This window comes from Perca flavescens, chromosome 4 (genome assembly GCF_004354835.1).
Source record: "Perca flavescens isolate YP-PL-M2 chromosome 4, PFLA_1.0, whole genome shotgun sequence".
NCBI classification, from domain to species: Eukaryota; Metazoa; Chordata; class Actinopteri; order Perciformes; family Percidae; genus Perca; species Perca flavescens.
The window spans coordinates 33,969,075-33,981,524 of NC_041334.1; the positions used below are offsets into that span (position 1 = coordinate 33,969,075).

The 12,450-nt window shown below is 42.4% G+C and overlaps 1 protein-coding gene across 4 annotated transcripts in view; it reads right to left on the reverse strand.

The window, feature by feature from the left end:
- LOC114554647 (cadherin-4) overlaps nucleotides 1-12,450 on the reverse strand; it is a 226,120-nt gene that overhangs the window by 16,331 nt on the left and 197,339 nt on the right. For 3 of the 4 annotated variants that reach the window (XM_028576607.1, XM_028576606.1, XM_028576604.1), the window contains exons 9-12: nucleotides 11,532-11,669; nucleotides 7,036-7,221; nucleotides 6,480-6,733; nucleotides 1,235-1,386 (exon numbers count right to left, since the gene is read on the reverse strand). In XM_028576607.1, the coding sequence (XP_028432408.1) occupies nucleotides 1,235-1,386; nucleotides 6,480-6,733; nucleotides 7,036-7,221; nucleotides 11,532-11,669 (730 nt within the window). The remainder of the gene's footprint in view (nucleotides 1-1,234; nucleotides 1,387-6,479; nucleotides 6,734-7,035; nucleotides 7,222-11,531; nucleotides 11,670-12,450) is intronic. The other variant, XM_028576605.1, reaches the window with a different exon arrangement.

The window sequence follows — 12,450 nt, forward strand, 5'->3', positions numbered from 1 at the left end:
TGTAGTGTTTTATTTTTAAGCTTCATGTTGTGGCAGCTTAGGCTGATATTTAAGACTTTCATCGACAGATCCTATTTTGAATCCTTTTTTTAGACACCGCGAAATGAAGGTTGGTGCGTATTTATGTATAGTATACTTAAAATGGTACGGTATATGAACATAACATTACACGCATTCACAGTTCACACACACACTATAGGGTATCTGGCAGGAAAGTAAAGTGTGACATATTTAACACATTAAACTTTGATTCATGGGATTATAGCCCAAAAACTGTCTACGCTGCGTTTGTGTAGCTTTGGTTAAAAAAAATATTTTAATATTAAATAAAACGGGAAGTCTTACTCAGTTTTGTCATAAAGAGTTTAGTGGAGCTAACCTTTGTCATCGAATAGACCTGTGTTAGTGACTTTATACAATCGACTTTATACAATAATGCGGCCCATTATGACAGCCACTACATTCATGCCCTTCCTGTGCTACAACACTTTCATTCTGATGATGAAAAAAGATCACAAATAGCTTCCTTTTCAGTCAGATGATGATTGATGTGTTGTTATCGGCATTAAAATATAGATGATGCAATTTTTTCACAGTAAAAAAAATGACAAAAACAAGATCATGAGCCTACATGCGTGCTAGCGGCTATATCAGGCTGTATGTTGACATAGCGGTGTTTGAGCTAAATGCTAAAACCAGCATGTTAAAATGCTCACAATGACAATGCTAACATGCTGATGTTTAGCAGGTGTAATGTCATCTTGGTTGTGTGTGCGTCTTGATATAATAATAGCATATTGTCAGCTAATTAGCACTGAATACAATGTACCACTGAGGCTGATGGAATGTTATTAGTAATACATGTATGTGGTAATTAACCAAAGTATTGGACAAAGTAGAATTGTGACCTGGTGATGGCACTAGATGAAAAGTTAAGGGATCACCAAAGTTATAACAATTCATCCTGAGGCTGACCAAATTTCACAGCAATCCATCTAATATTTCTTGAGCTCTTTCACCAGAGTCTTCAGGATTAATCTTCTGGGGACCATGGATGTATGTACCAAATTTCATGGCAATCAAATAGATGTAGAGATTTTGTGTTCTAGACCAAATTGGTGGACCGACGGACATTGCCATCCCTAAAGCCATGCTGCTAATGTTGCAAAAAAGTGCCTATATTGTGCTGTATGTGCCCTTCTGTTTATCAAAACACACAGTCATCCTGACTTACCGGACTTACCATTGTCGGATGCCAGGAATGTGGCCTCGTACACGTTGTTTTTAACGTACATGGACTCTCGGTCCAGCAGGGCCATGGTAGTGATCTGACCATTGGTCTTGTTGATCTTCAGCCAGTTAGCCGGGTCGGACAGCTTGGAATACCTGTGCACACAGACATCCACAGAGACAGAAAGGCATATACTTAATTAATCCAAACACAAATATATGGAACCATATTCCACATATTACATACACATATATTCCAGCAGCTCTGAATCTTTTATTTGTAGATCCAAAGTACCCATTATCAGGTTGAATGTTCATTACCATAATAAGCAATACCAGCCAAGCACCTTTGAAATATCACAGTGACATGGGGAGCGGAACATATGTTCACTAAGCTTATCATAGCAGCAGCTCATTAGCATGAAGACGAATGAAAACCTGAACCCATGTGCACAACAGCCAAGCAGCGCTATTAACAACTTTCCTTCTCTTCGTACCCACACAGCCGCCACAGCAACTCCCATCGCTGTCACTGGTCGATATGTCAACGGAGTGGAAAGTGACAGCTGCAATTAAAATCTATAAATCCTATAACTATTATGACGAGTCTTAACAACTGTCTGAATGGAGGAAGCGCTTCACTTTGAGGTCTAATGAGAAACGGTTTATTGCGAGTATAGTCTCACTGGTAGGTAGGTAATGACAGGAGGTGGAGGGGGAAGACACAAGCAGAAAGAGAAAAAGTGAAAGGGAACAGAGGCGTGTTTCTAAATGTAAGCATGGTCGGTAGAAAATGCCATGAGGAGGAAACGGGGCTTAATTAAAGCAGTGCGTTGGAGGCTGACACTGGTTTGCCAGAGCCTCGCAGGCATGGAGAAAACTAATTCCACCTTCTAGGCTGGTACACACTCAGCAGACAGACAGACAGACAGACAGACAGAGGGACATATTAACAGACACCCTCCATCATAGCTTTCACATTTTCTTCATGAGAGAAAAAAAACCAGATGAAAATAAATCTAATTTCAAGTGAAAGAGGTTGTCATGCAGTGTTAGTCAGGATTTGATGTTAGCCTGCAGGTTAGATTCTGGTGTTTGATTGTTCTGATCTCCATCCTGTGCCAACAAGTTGTCTCCTCCTGCTGTCTTCATGTGCAGCTGGCAGACCAAAGTGTCTAACCATACTGACAACTGCTGTAGACCATAACCCCTAATGTTCTGTTCGGGGTCTTGGAGACGCTGTGCCCTCTTTAATAGCTCAAAAACATACATTATTGTTTAATCAGCTTTGATACTTCATGACTTTACCAAAATCTATAAGAATTGCTCAAACACGATTTTTGATGACAAAAGTCCTCTCGGAAAAAAATTACACATTAATTTGTTTTGGCGTCTCAGAGACCAGAGCTGTAAAATATGGTTAGATTGATTTTTAATTCTCTATATCTGTGATTGGTAGTATTTCTTATTGAGCACTCCCCCTCCCAAATTCCAAATGTCACTTACGTTACTGGAGTTTTATAACAGTTTGTTACCAACAAATTGAGTCGAGTTTGTGGCAAAGAAAAGGGTAACAACTCCAGTATTTTTTTGTTGCACATTGGGCCTCCAATAAGATTAGAAGAAAAGATAAAACATGTGATATATGTGATAAACATGTGAAGGAAATGTTTAAAAATGTTGCTGCTGTTATTGTTAGGTAGTATCTGTGGGACCTCAAACAATGAGGAAGTAAAATATACAAAACATAAAGGTTAATCCAAACCCTAATTAACATGAACTCTTATCTTGAACTCAATAGTAATTCTAACCTTGAAGGGCCCTCCAATGATTCTAACACAGATTACAAAAGTTTGAAAAATGTGGTCTTTTAGGAGGAGCATCTAATGAAAATGTTACACTGGGAATTGTAGAATCCACCTATATTGGAGTTGGACTGGAACTCGAGAGCACATTTTTGAGAAGGCTCTGAGCGCTGCCAAAACGTGGGCGACGTACTGTACACTCAATACCGCGCGTGAACGCATCCCGTGTAGACACTGCGTGGGCTGCGTAGACATTCTGTAAATGTCTTTGACTATTCTTTTTTTTGTCTTTCGTGAGTCTCTCAACTTCGTGGAAGTGCAATTTTAAATTGCCAGAGTTCCCCTCTAATCCTAAACGCAAGCCCTAAACTAAGACCTTTAGAAGTTACTGTAAGTCCAACCAACATGACCAAAATTGTCCTGACTCTGCAGGGCTAACATTCTAATACTAACGAGGACAGAAAAACACACATATATTAGCTCATGCTGTCACTTAAATCACATCTAACAGTAAAATCAACTGGCACAAAAACTCGACCTCACATACTGTATCTCCCCATTCTTTTCCGCCGGAGAGAGAAAAAAAGCAGAAGAAATTCACAAACAAAAAAAAAAAAAAACTCAAGCTGGCTCCTCTCCCATCCACTGCTCATGCACAGGGCTTTCACTCATCCTCTGTGGGTGCTCGTGTGCATGTTCCCGTGTGTTTGTGAGTCTATGGCTTTACATTTCTATGTCTTTTGTGTGAGCTTCAGCAAGGGTTCAAGAGAGGTCACCTAAAGGGAATACAGCAGCAGCAGCAGCAGAGATGAGGCTGTCTGAGCATGAGCTCAGTGTCTGCTGGCAAGTTGGCTTTGGAGAAGACAGCAGCTCTGAGCTCCCATCAATAACAGACACGCAGACTGACGGAGAAGAAAGTGACAGGGTCAGTGGGAGCAGGGGGGAGGGAGGGATGAGAGAAAAGAGAGTAAAAGAGGAGTTACTTCTCTCAAAGGGCAGAGGAGCTCAACCCACTTAGTTTGCATGACAAGTCTTTTTAGGAAAAAAAACCATGAGATGTGGATATTGCTCACTCCTCTGTACAGTTGATATATGAGTACATATCCCACTCCCACCCTTGTTATCAATTCAGTAACATTTCCACTCAGTGGAAAAGTACGTCTCACTGACATTAAGAAAAATCAATCTCTCTTGTTGGAGCTGGCTTTGGAGTGGAACGGTGCCGCTGGACCTTAGTGGGCATGTGGGAGTTTCTGTCACACAGGGTCGATGCCTGGATGGCACAATGCTTGCCGTGTGTCACCCCAGTTAGGAAGGATGGAGGGTGAGATCAATGTGGAGGAAGAGAAGAAGATAAGGGATTTAAAGAGGGCAGACAGACAGTGTCCAACTCATTACAGGATGACCTCTTCACATCAGTCGCCTGGCAACGAGGAGGTAACTGGAGCTCGGGCTGTGGGCGGAGGGTCGGTTGAAAATGTCACAGAGAAGGGAGAAACTGCGGAGAAACTACTCACCACTGATTTAACACTGGTGACACACATATTGAAAGGATGATACATAGTAGCACTCAGACTATAGTCTCACTATGCAGTGTCTTTGTCCTTAAGGAGTTTTAGTTATTTGTTGGAACACTGTAATGTGAGTCCTTAACTGCCAATATATCCAAGAATCTTCATTTTCATTTAAATTAATGACGATTAATGATATGGTGGTTTGTACTAAACACGTTGTCATTTCAAACATGTGTTCCCTGACATTTCGACTTTCCTTATTAAATGTCTACACACATTAAATGTGTTCCCTTTTACTTTATTATTTAAGTCACTTAATGTAATTTGTTTCCTTGAAAGTTGTATGCATTTTTAATAGAAGACGGTATAATATTTTTTATAAAGACACCTGGAAACTAGATAAGAAAACATATGAAGTGTGGCCGGGTTGGCTCGGTGGGTGGAGCAGGCGCACATATATTGAGAGGTCCAGGGTTCGAATCCGACCTGTGACGATTTCCTGCATGTCTACCCCCTTTCTCACCTAGCTGGCCTGTCAAAAATTAAAGGCGGAACGGCCCGAAAAATAATCTTAACAAAAAACATCTGAAGTGTTGAAATGTACAGTACAGTATATAACTGACTGCATGTAAGTGAAAGGGGTTGTTCTTTAAGACAAACACACATAAAAAATATCACCAGACTGCAGTTCCCCTAACTTCCTTTAGCGAGCTTAATAGGAGTTTTGACTAGCTAACGTAATACAGCTAAAGAAGCAGATATTTCCTTCAGGAGTTGGTGGAGACCAAAACAGAGCAAAAAGGAGGGTGAATATTGGATTTACATTAATCAGATGGACACAGATATGACTCCAAATGAATGGTAATTTTGCTGTTTTCCTGCTGGATGTGTAAAAAAGCAACTGTTGCTAACTGGTACGTCGTGTTAGCTTGTGTTTGAATTTGTTAGAATTTTGGCATTTCAGGTTAAGCTGCTGTCAAAATGAAGCTGCCTTCAAGTGCGGTTGGAAACGTCAAAGATCCATAAACGATCTGACGGAAAACAGTAACTGTAAAATATGTGGCTACTTGTGCTACATTGGGGGGGATTCAAAAACACAACAAGACGTCACACAAATGGGCCGTTTCAGTGACACTCCCACCACCACACTACCCTGCGGAAAATTGCCAGATTACTTTTTTTTGGTCTGAACGGGGCCTTGTGGTGCGTTGTTTTTGTCTGGTAATCGCGACTAGTAGCTCGAGTGTGACGTCAAATCCATGTCGAAAAACGAATAACCGTGGGTTGTTGCGTTCTTTTCGTCACACAATACTATGAGTCGGAAAAAAGATGGATTTTTGTAACATTTTTAGTAACATTTAGGATTCTATTCACCCAGTTATTGACATATTACACACATATATTTCACAGTTTGATACATGAAAATTACGTTTTGATTAACGTTAACGTTAGGCTACTGCTCTGCTTTCTGCTCAAGACTCGGCTTAAAGCCATTGTTGTCATATAGCAACCGAGTGTCTCTAGCCAATTTCAGCTGCACAAGCTACAAAATAACTAATGAGGTGGTATTTAACTCATAATAAGACTGTAGCGACATGCCTATAGGTAGCAGTATACAGTATATAGCCATGTGTACGACTTCTTCATTTGGTTACAATAACGACAAAAGTGCTTAAAATTGTAGAAAACCACAATGTTTACTACGTGTGATGCACGACGTAGCCATCTTTGAAAGTGAACTCGGGGTCCTCTGAGTTCAGACGACTTGACAAGTCGTATATATACGACCTCGGTGGCGTTCTTTTTGCAACTTCCGGTTCGTAACTCCGGAAAACGACTCGTAAACCGACTTCGGTGGACACAAAGAACGCACCATTAGAGTCAGCATATAAGTGAACCCTCCATAATGAATGTGGTGTGCTTAAAGTACCTGACAATCTGGTGGATGAAGTGGTCAGGATCCTGAGCAGCGAACACGGTAAGGGTGGTCCCTGCTGGCACACCTTCCTCAAAGCGGATCATCTTGGGGTTGACGGGGAAGACGGGCGGCTCGTTCACATCCTGAATCGAAATGGTGACTCCTGCTGTGGACTGAAGAGAAGACTGGATGCCGCTGGCCAGGTGGGCCTGGTTGGAAACCACCACGGTCAGCATGAAGGCACGATTCATCTCAAAATCCACCGGCTACAAAAAGAACCACGCATGTGGAAGAGAGGAGAGAGAGAGAGAGAGAGATACAGGAAACCAGATGGGAGGGAAATGAGTGTAGCTGATTGCAAGATTAGTTCTAACTGTGTTCCAATTTGAGAAATGACATATAATTCAATGAAAACAATGAGGGACCAAAGTACTCAGTTATCAACATCTGGCACTTCAGAGCAGGTGGAAACATACAAGATGCAGTGTTGAATAATAATGGAGAACAAAGCTAAAAAGCAGACATCAGGAATTGTATAGAGAAGCCACATGCACAGCTTAATTTTTACCTTGACCACTGTCAGCATGCCCTCATTGGTGATGGGGTTGGTGCGGATGGTGAAGTGTCCAGAGGGGTCTCCGCTGACTATGCGGTAGACAGCGTTCCAGTTGGGACTGTGGGGCTGATCCCTGTCCACCACCGTGAGGTTGGTCACCACCACATTCACCTTGTTCTCTGGCACCTCCCCTGAAAACTACAGGAGGGAGGGAGGGAGGGAGGGAGTGATGGAGAGAGCAGGGAGGGGAGGTGACAGCAGGGAGGATGGGACAGATAACATTATGCTGATGTTGCTCCAGCACTCGGCTAATTCATGTTAATAAAGTTGATTTATTGAGATCCTTAACATTTGCTTGTGTCATAATCAATCTTTTAGCATTTATCATAACTGTAATTACGTATAAAAACAAACTGCTTTTAGGGTCAGGCCAATAATGCTCATTAGATTGAAAGTGGTATCAAAACAAATGGGGGGAGAAATTAGAAAGATAGGAGAGGGAGACAGGAGGAGACATATTTGTTTAACTGTGGATAATAAAGAATCATATCTTTCATTATGTTGATGCTGTCCCTTATTGCACGCCATGTCTGCTCATATGAAACTCTTATTTGAACTAATGGATTTGTTCAATTAAGTGTTTACCCATTTAATTTAGATGCGGTGCATTCCCCGAATCTAGGTCTTAATAAGCAATTAGATAAGTACTGTAATTAAGGCAGCGGTAGGAATAATCTTTGGCTAATGATCTTCATTATTTTGCAATCTGAAACAACTCCCCTCTGAACTAACTCTGGAGGAAACTTGGTTACAGCTGCAGAACCTGGAGATAAATTTGCACAATAGGATACATGTACTCCATCGGGATTCTCACACACACACACACACACACACACACACACACACACACACACACACACACACAAAAAGCTTTCATTGTCAGATGATAATCCGTGTTTCCTCTTGTAAAGCGTTAACTTGTTTATTGGGTGTGTCTGCCAGCTGCTGTTCATTTTAATGGCTTCATCATTGTGGGATTGAAGCAGCATCCAAACCGCCAGATTGCACTCTTCCTCTTCTTCTTCCCTCCCTCCCTCCCTCCCTCCCTCTCTCCCTCCCTCCCTCCATCCTTGCCCCCTTTTTCTCCTATCCCCTGCAGTATGACCACACTGATAAGCACAGAACAAATTAAATATGCACTCTAAGGCTCTTGTGTGTGGGCTCCTCCATTTCATTTTCACCCGGAGCTTTAGCAACAAACACCACCACAACCTTCCAGGCTTGTTGGGCTGCGCTGTCAGACGGCCAAATGGAATATGCTCTCGCAGAGGCATACACAATGGCACTGAATGTAGGAGAGGACGCTTCCAAAATGGCCACTCTCACTAAAATGCAATGTGGACCCATTGATAAGCCTCTAGAGACACATACTTCCAGTTTCTGAAGGATTTTGTAGTTATAAAGAGACGGGAAAAAGAGCAGGGCAAATATGATTCAGTTGTAGGTAATGGTTAAACGGGACCTCAGCCTTCTTTGCACGTGAATATAAAATAAAAACATCATCATTGACACATTATGTCAGTCTTTTTTCATGAATGTCAGCACTACACAAAACCCATCTAATACAAAGTCACTTATACCTGATCACTTCTAATTATTGCTTTATTTAAAACTGTCTATAAACATGACTAGCCTTCAGACATTTGAGCTGCAGTCCAGCCAGGGGAAATCAGTGGGACATACAGTGCTGTACACACCCCAAATCATTTTAGAAAATAAATCTGCATCAAGGTGTACTGCCCAGCAGGGGAAATCTACTGCAATTTTATTGAAAACTGGATCTAAAATTGAAAATGTTCCAATTCAGACAGCAGAGCTCCAACTCAAAAAGACTAAATGAGCTCTTCCTTTTCCTTCATGGGGTGTTGGGGAAAAAAAACACTAAACGGTAATGACAGCATTACGTACAAATAAATATCCCAAAACAGACTCCTACTAATATCAGACTGCAACCAGCCCACTTAAGACAGCTGTTATGTCTTCACTAGTGTAATAAAGATATAGCTAATGGCAACAGGCGTCTACCCTCACTTATTTTTCTTGTCACAGACATATCAAGCTGCTTTTCCTAGCAGTTTGGTCTTATTTATTTTATATCTCTGGCACTCCAACTCTTTCAGCTATTTAGAAGCTGCAGGTCTACAGGTGAATCACAAATAGCACTCTATTCAGATCTGTAAGCCTGTGTGTCTGGGAGTTCAAGCTTTCAACCCCACACGTCTTCTAAACTACTCCCCTGCTCCTCATCATTGTTCGGTGAATGAATAACCACTGGGTACACTTTAGCAGGGATGTGATACACTGGATTAGATAGGTTGTGGCAAGTACCGTTGTCTTTTTGTTTATCACATAATGACACATATAGCAGTCACATTGCGTTTTCAGGCCCATGTTGTGAAATGAATAAAACATTGGGCTTTTTTTCAAATTAGATGAACGGTATATATCAGCTTGGTTTACACCCCCGCTAGCAATTTCACTTAATTAGCACGCTTATGTTTTCTCTATGCCTCACGTAGAGAGCAATAAATTCTTCTCGTGTCTGTCATACACAAATAATTACTGATCCGCTCCAAGTCTAGTTGCTTGTGTGGAAGCAAAAAAAAAAAAAAAAAGTAGAGATCAACAAAGCAGCGGAAATGGCATCTGGTTTCTTTGCCGTGGATGTTCATGCGAGACTATGTCGCTGTTTGTGTCTAAGTGAAGGACAAAAGCCAAAACATTTTTATTAATTTCTACTCACTACCACCTCTGCGTCACACACCAAAATACAGCCAACTGCTCCTTTACTAACAAGCTCAGGCAAATCTACAGTCATTTACTCTGGAGGGTTGCAAGGAAAGTAATGCAGTCCTATAGAGATGACATACTGTACATTTATCATAGTGTATGTGAGCATACATCACTGTGTACTGTATATATGTTACATTACATGTCATTCAGCTGACACTTTTATCCAAAGCGACTTACAATTGTTATATATCAGAGGTAACACACCTCGGGAGCAGCTAGGGGTTAAGAGTCTTGCTCGCGGACACATTGGTTGTTGTATTGCAGTGGGAATTGAACCCGGGTCTCCCACACCAAAGGCATGTGTCATATCCACTGTGCCATCACCCCCCAATGACAATGCCCCCCCCCCCCCCTCCCCCCCCACCCCACAAACACACACACACAAGTGAAGAGAGGTGACAGAGCCAGGACCACAGATGGGGACAGAGTAGTTCTGAGCGGAGCCACAGCCTTGTACGGTGAGCTCTAGCCCTGACAGCTGGGGAGCTTTTATCAGAGCATGCGGCTGGAACTGTACTGGCATGCACGCAGACGACGGCCCCACCGAGGAGACAGGGATCACGGTGTGTGACGCTGACACACTGCTCGCTCTGCCTCTGAGTTCGGCTGCAGACAGCATCTGTCTCTCTCTGTAATCTCAGAAATCAAAGCGCTCACATAAGGAGAAGCTACAATCCTGTAGGTCTGTCAGGCGGCGGTCAGCATTTAATTCTGTTCCATGACCAGGCCGAGAGCAGAGAATACAAGCTAGCTACATATGGGGCAAAAAGCTTTTGCTTCCAGTTGCTGTTTCCTCATGAACAGCCTTTCATATAGTAATCCCCACTCCCAAAAAAGAACAACTCCCTACCTAACCACACACACTGCCATAGCAAAGTGGGCCAGCGTGGCTTCCTGTCGGACCAATGTGGAGGTATCAGGGACTAGGGCCAGATGCCTGCAGACAAACCCTGGCCACCAGAGGCCCCGCTGGCATAAAACCCAGAGAGAAAACTGATCTCGATCTCACTTTCAGTCACAGTACCTTGTTGTTTTATGGGTTCCTTTATCCATCACTGTGTTGTTTTAAACTCTTCACATACATGCCCTTATGCTACGTCTTTCTCAGCTGTTGTATTTGTATTCCCTTCATCTCACTGTTCTCTGAATGCAGATTTCAGTTAAGCTACTGTTGTCTTTGGGCAGGGAACATATTTTCTAATAATATCTAAGAGCAGTCTTTCCCTCGGAGACCTTTATAACTGCCTAAGAATAATATACCCTCGTGCTATATGTAGCATAATGGCTTTATGGGACAGTGGGGTAGCATAGCGATTAAACAAGCAATTGTTAAAATGACAGATACAGGGTCAAGCCCTTAGGCAAAATTGTTTGGTGGAGTCTGACCTCCCTGTTTAGATATATAGGCATTGCATTATTTATAGGGACTGTATGAAGAGTACTGGGGTGGGGAGGGTAGCTGAATCTTATGTTTCATTCTAACCCGTTGACATAGAAAACACTATCAATATCCTCCACCAAAGATGATGAAAATACAGCCACTCTCTAGTTGTTAAGTAGGGAGCTGTTAAATTAATGGTTATGACAGCCACCAAAAGAGTGAACCAGGAAGAGGCTGCAGATTTTGATGAGGAAAAACGAAGTTTAGGACTCACCGTTCTGACTGTCAGTTCTGGGGGATTGTCGTTGATGTCGGTAATGCTGATAAGGGCTGTGGCTGTGTTGGACAAGCCAAAGTTCAAGTTGCCTTCCATGTCAGTGGCCTGGACAATGATGGTATACTGGGACACTTTCTGTAAAAAAAAACAAAAAACATATCAAATGCTGCAACAAACCCGGACAAAGGACTCAATCAGCAAAGAAATATTTTTGCCATGTGACAATGACAGTGAGTGAATAAGTGAATGCATAAATGAAAATCCCCTCAACTAACAGCTTCCCCTCTTTCTACTCATTCACTAAAGTCTGTTAGAACACCTTATTTGTCCAATAAACAACACACGCGCGCACACACACACACACACACACACACACACACACACAGACATACACAAAGTTGCAGGGAAGGAGCACTGTATTGGTAAAAGGCCCATCCATTATTGCCTAAAAGTCTTAGCTTTCTGCTGTGGGAACAGACCAGGATCATCACTCATTGTAATGGAGGCGCTGACACTTTAAGATGCGCCACGGTGCTGCAGATAATACCAGGAGGTGAATGGGCCTCATTTAGTCCAGTTACAGTGAGGAAGAGTCACATCAGAGTGTAATGCAGCTCACTCTGCAATAATACAGTGCCATGACGAGAAACACCATCAAACATTAGGCTTGGTTGGGACACAACCACAAAACAAAGGCAGAGAGACAGTGCATCCACTTTCCAACATCGTGACACTGTCCATGGTGCTGAAAGTTCAGTCTGTCCCCAAACTCACCACTGGAAAGAAGACTCTTTGGGCCCTATCTTGCACTCAGCGCAATTGCCTTTGTACACCGACGCATTTATCATTCCTATTTTGCACCCGACGCACGGCGGACTTTTCCCTCCACAGACGCACGTCGGTAAAATAGGGAATG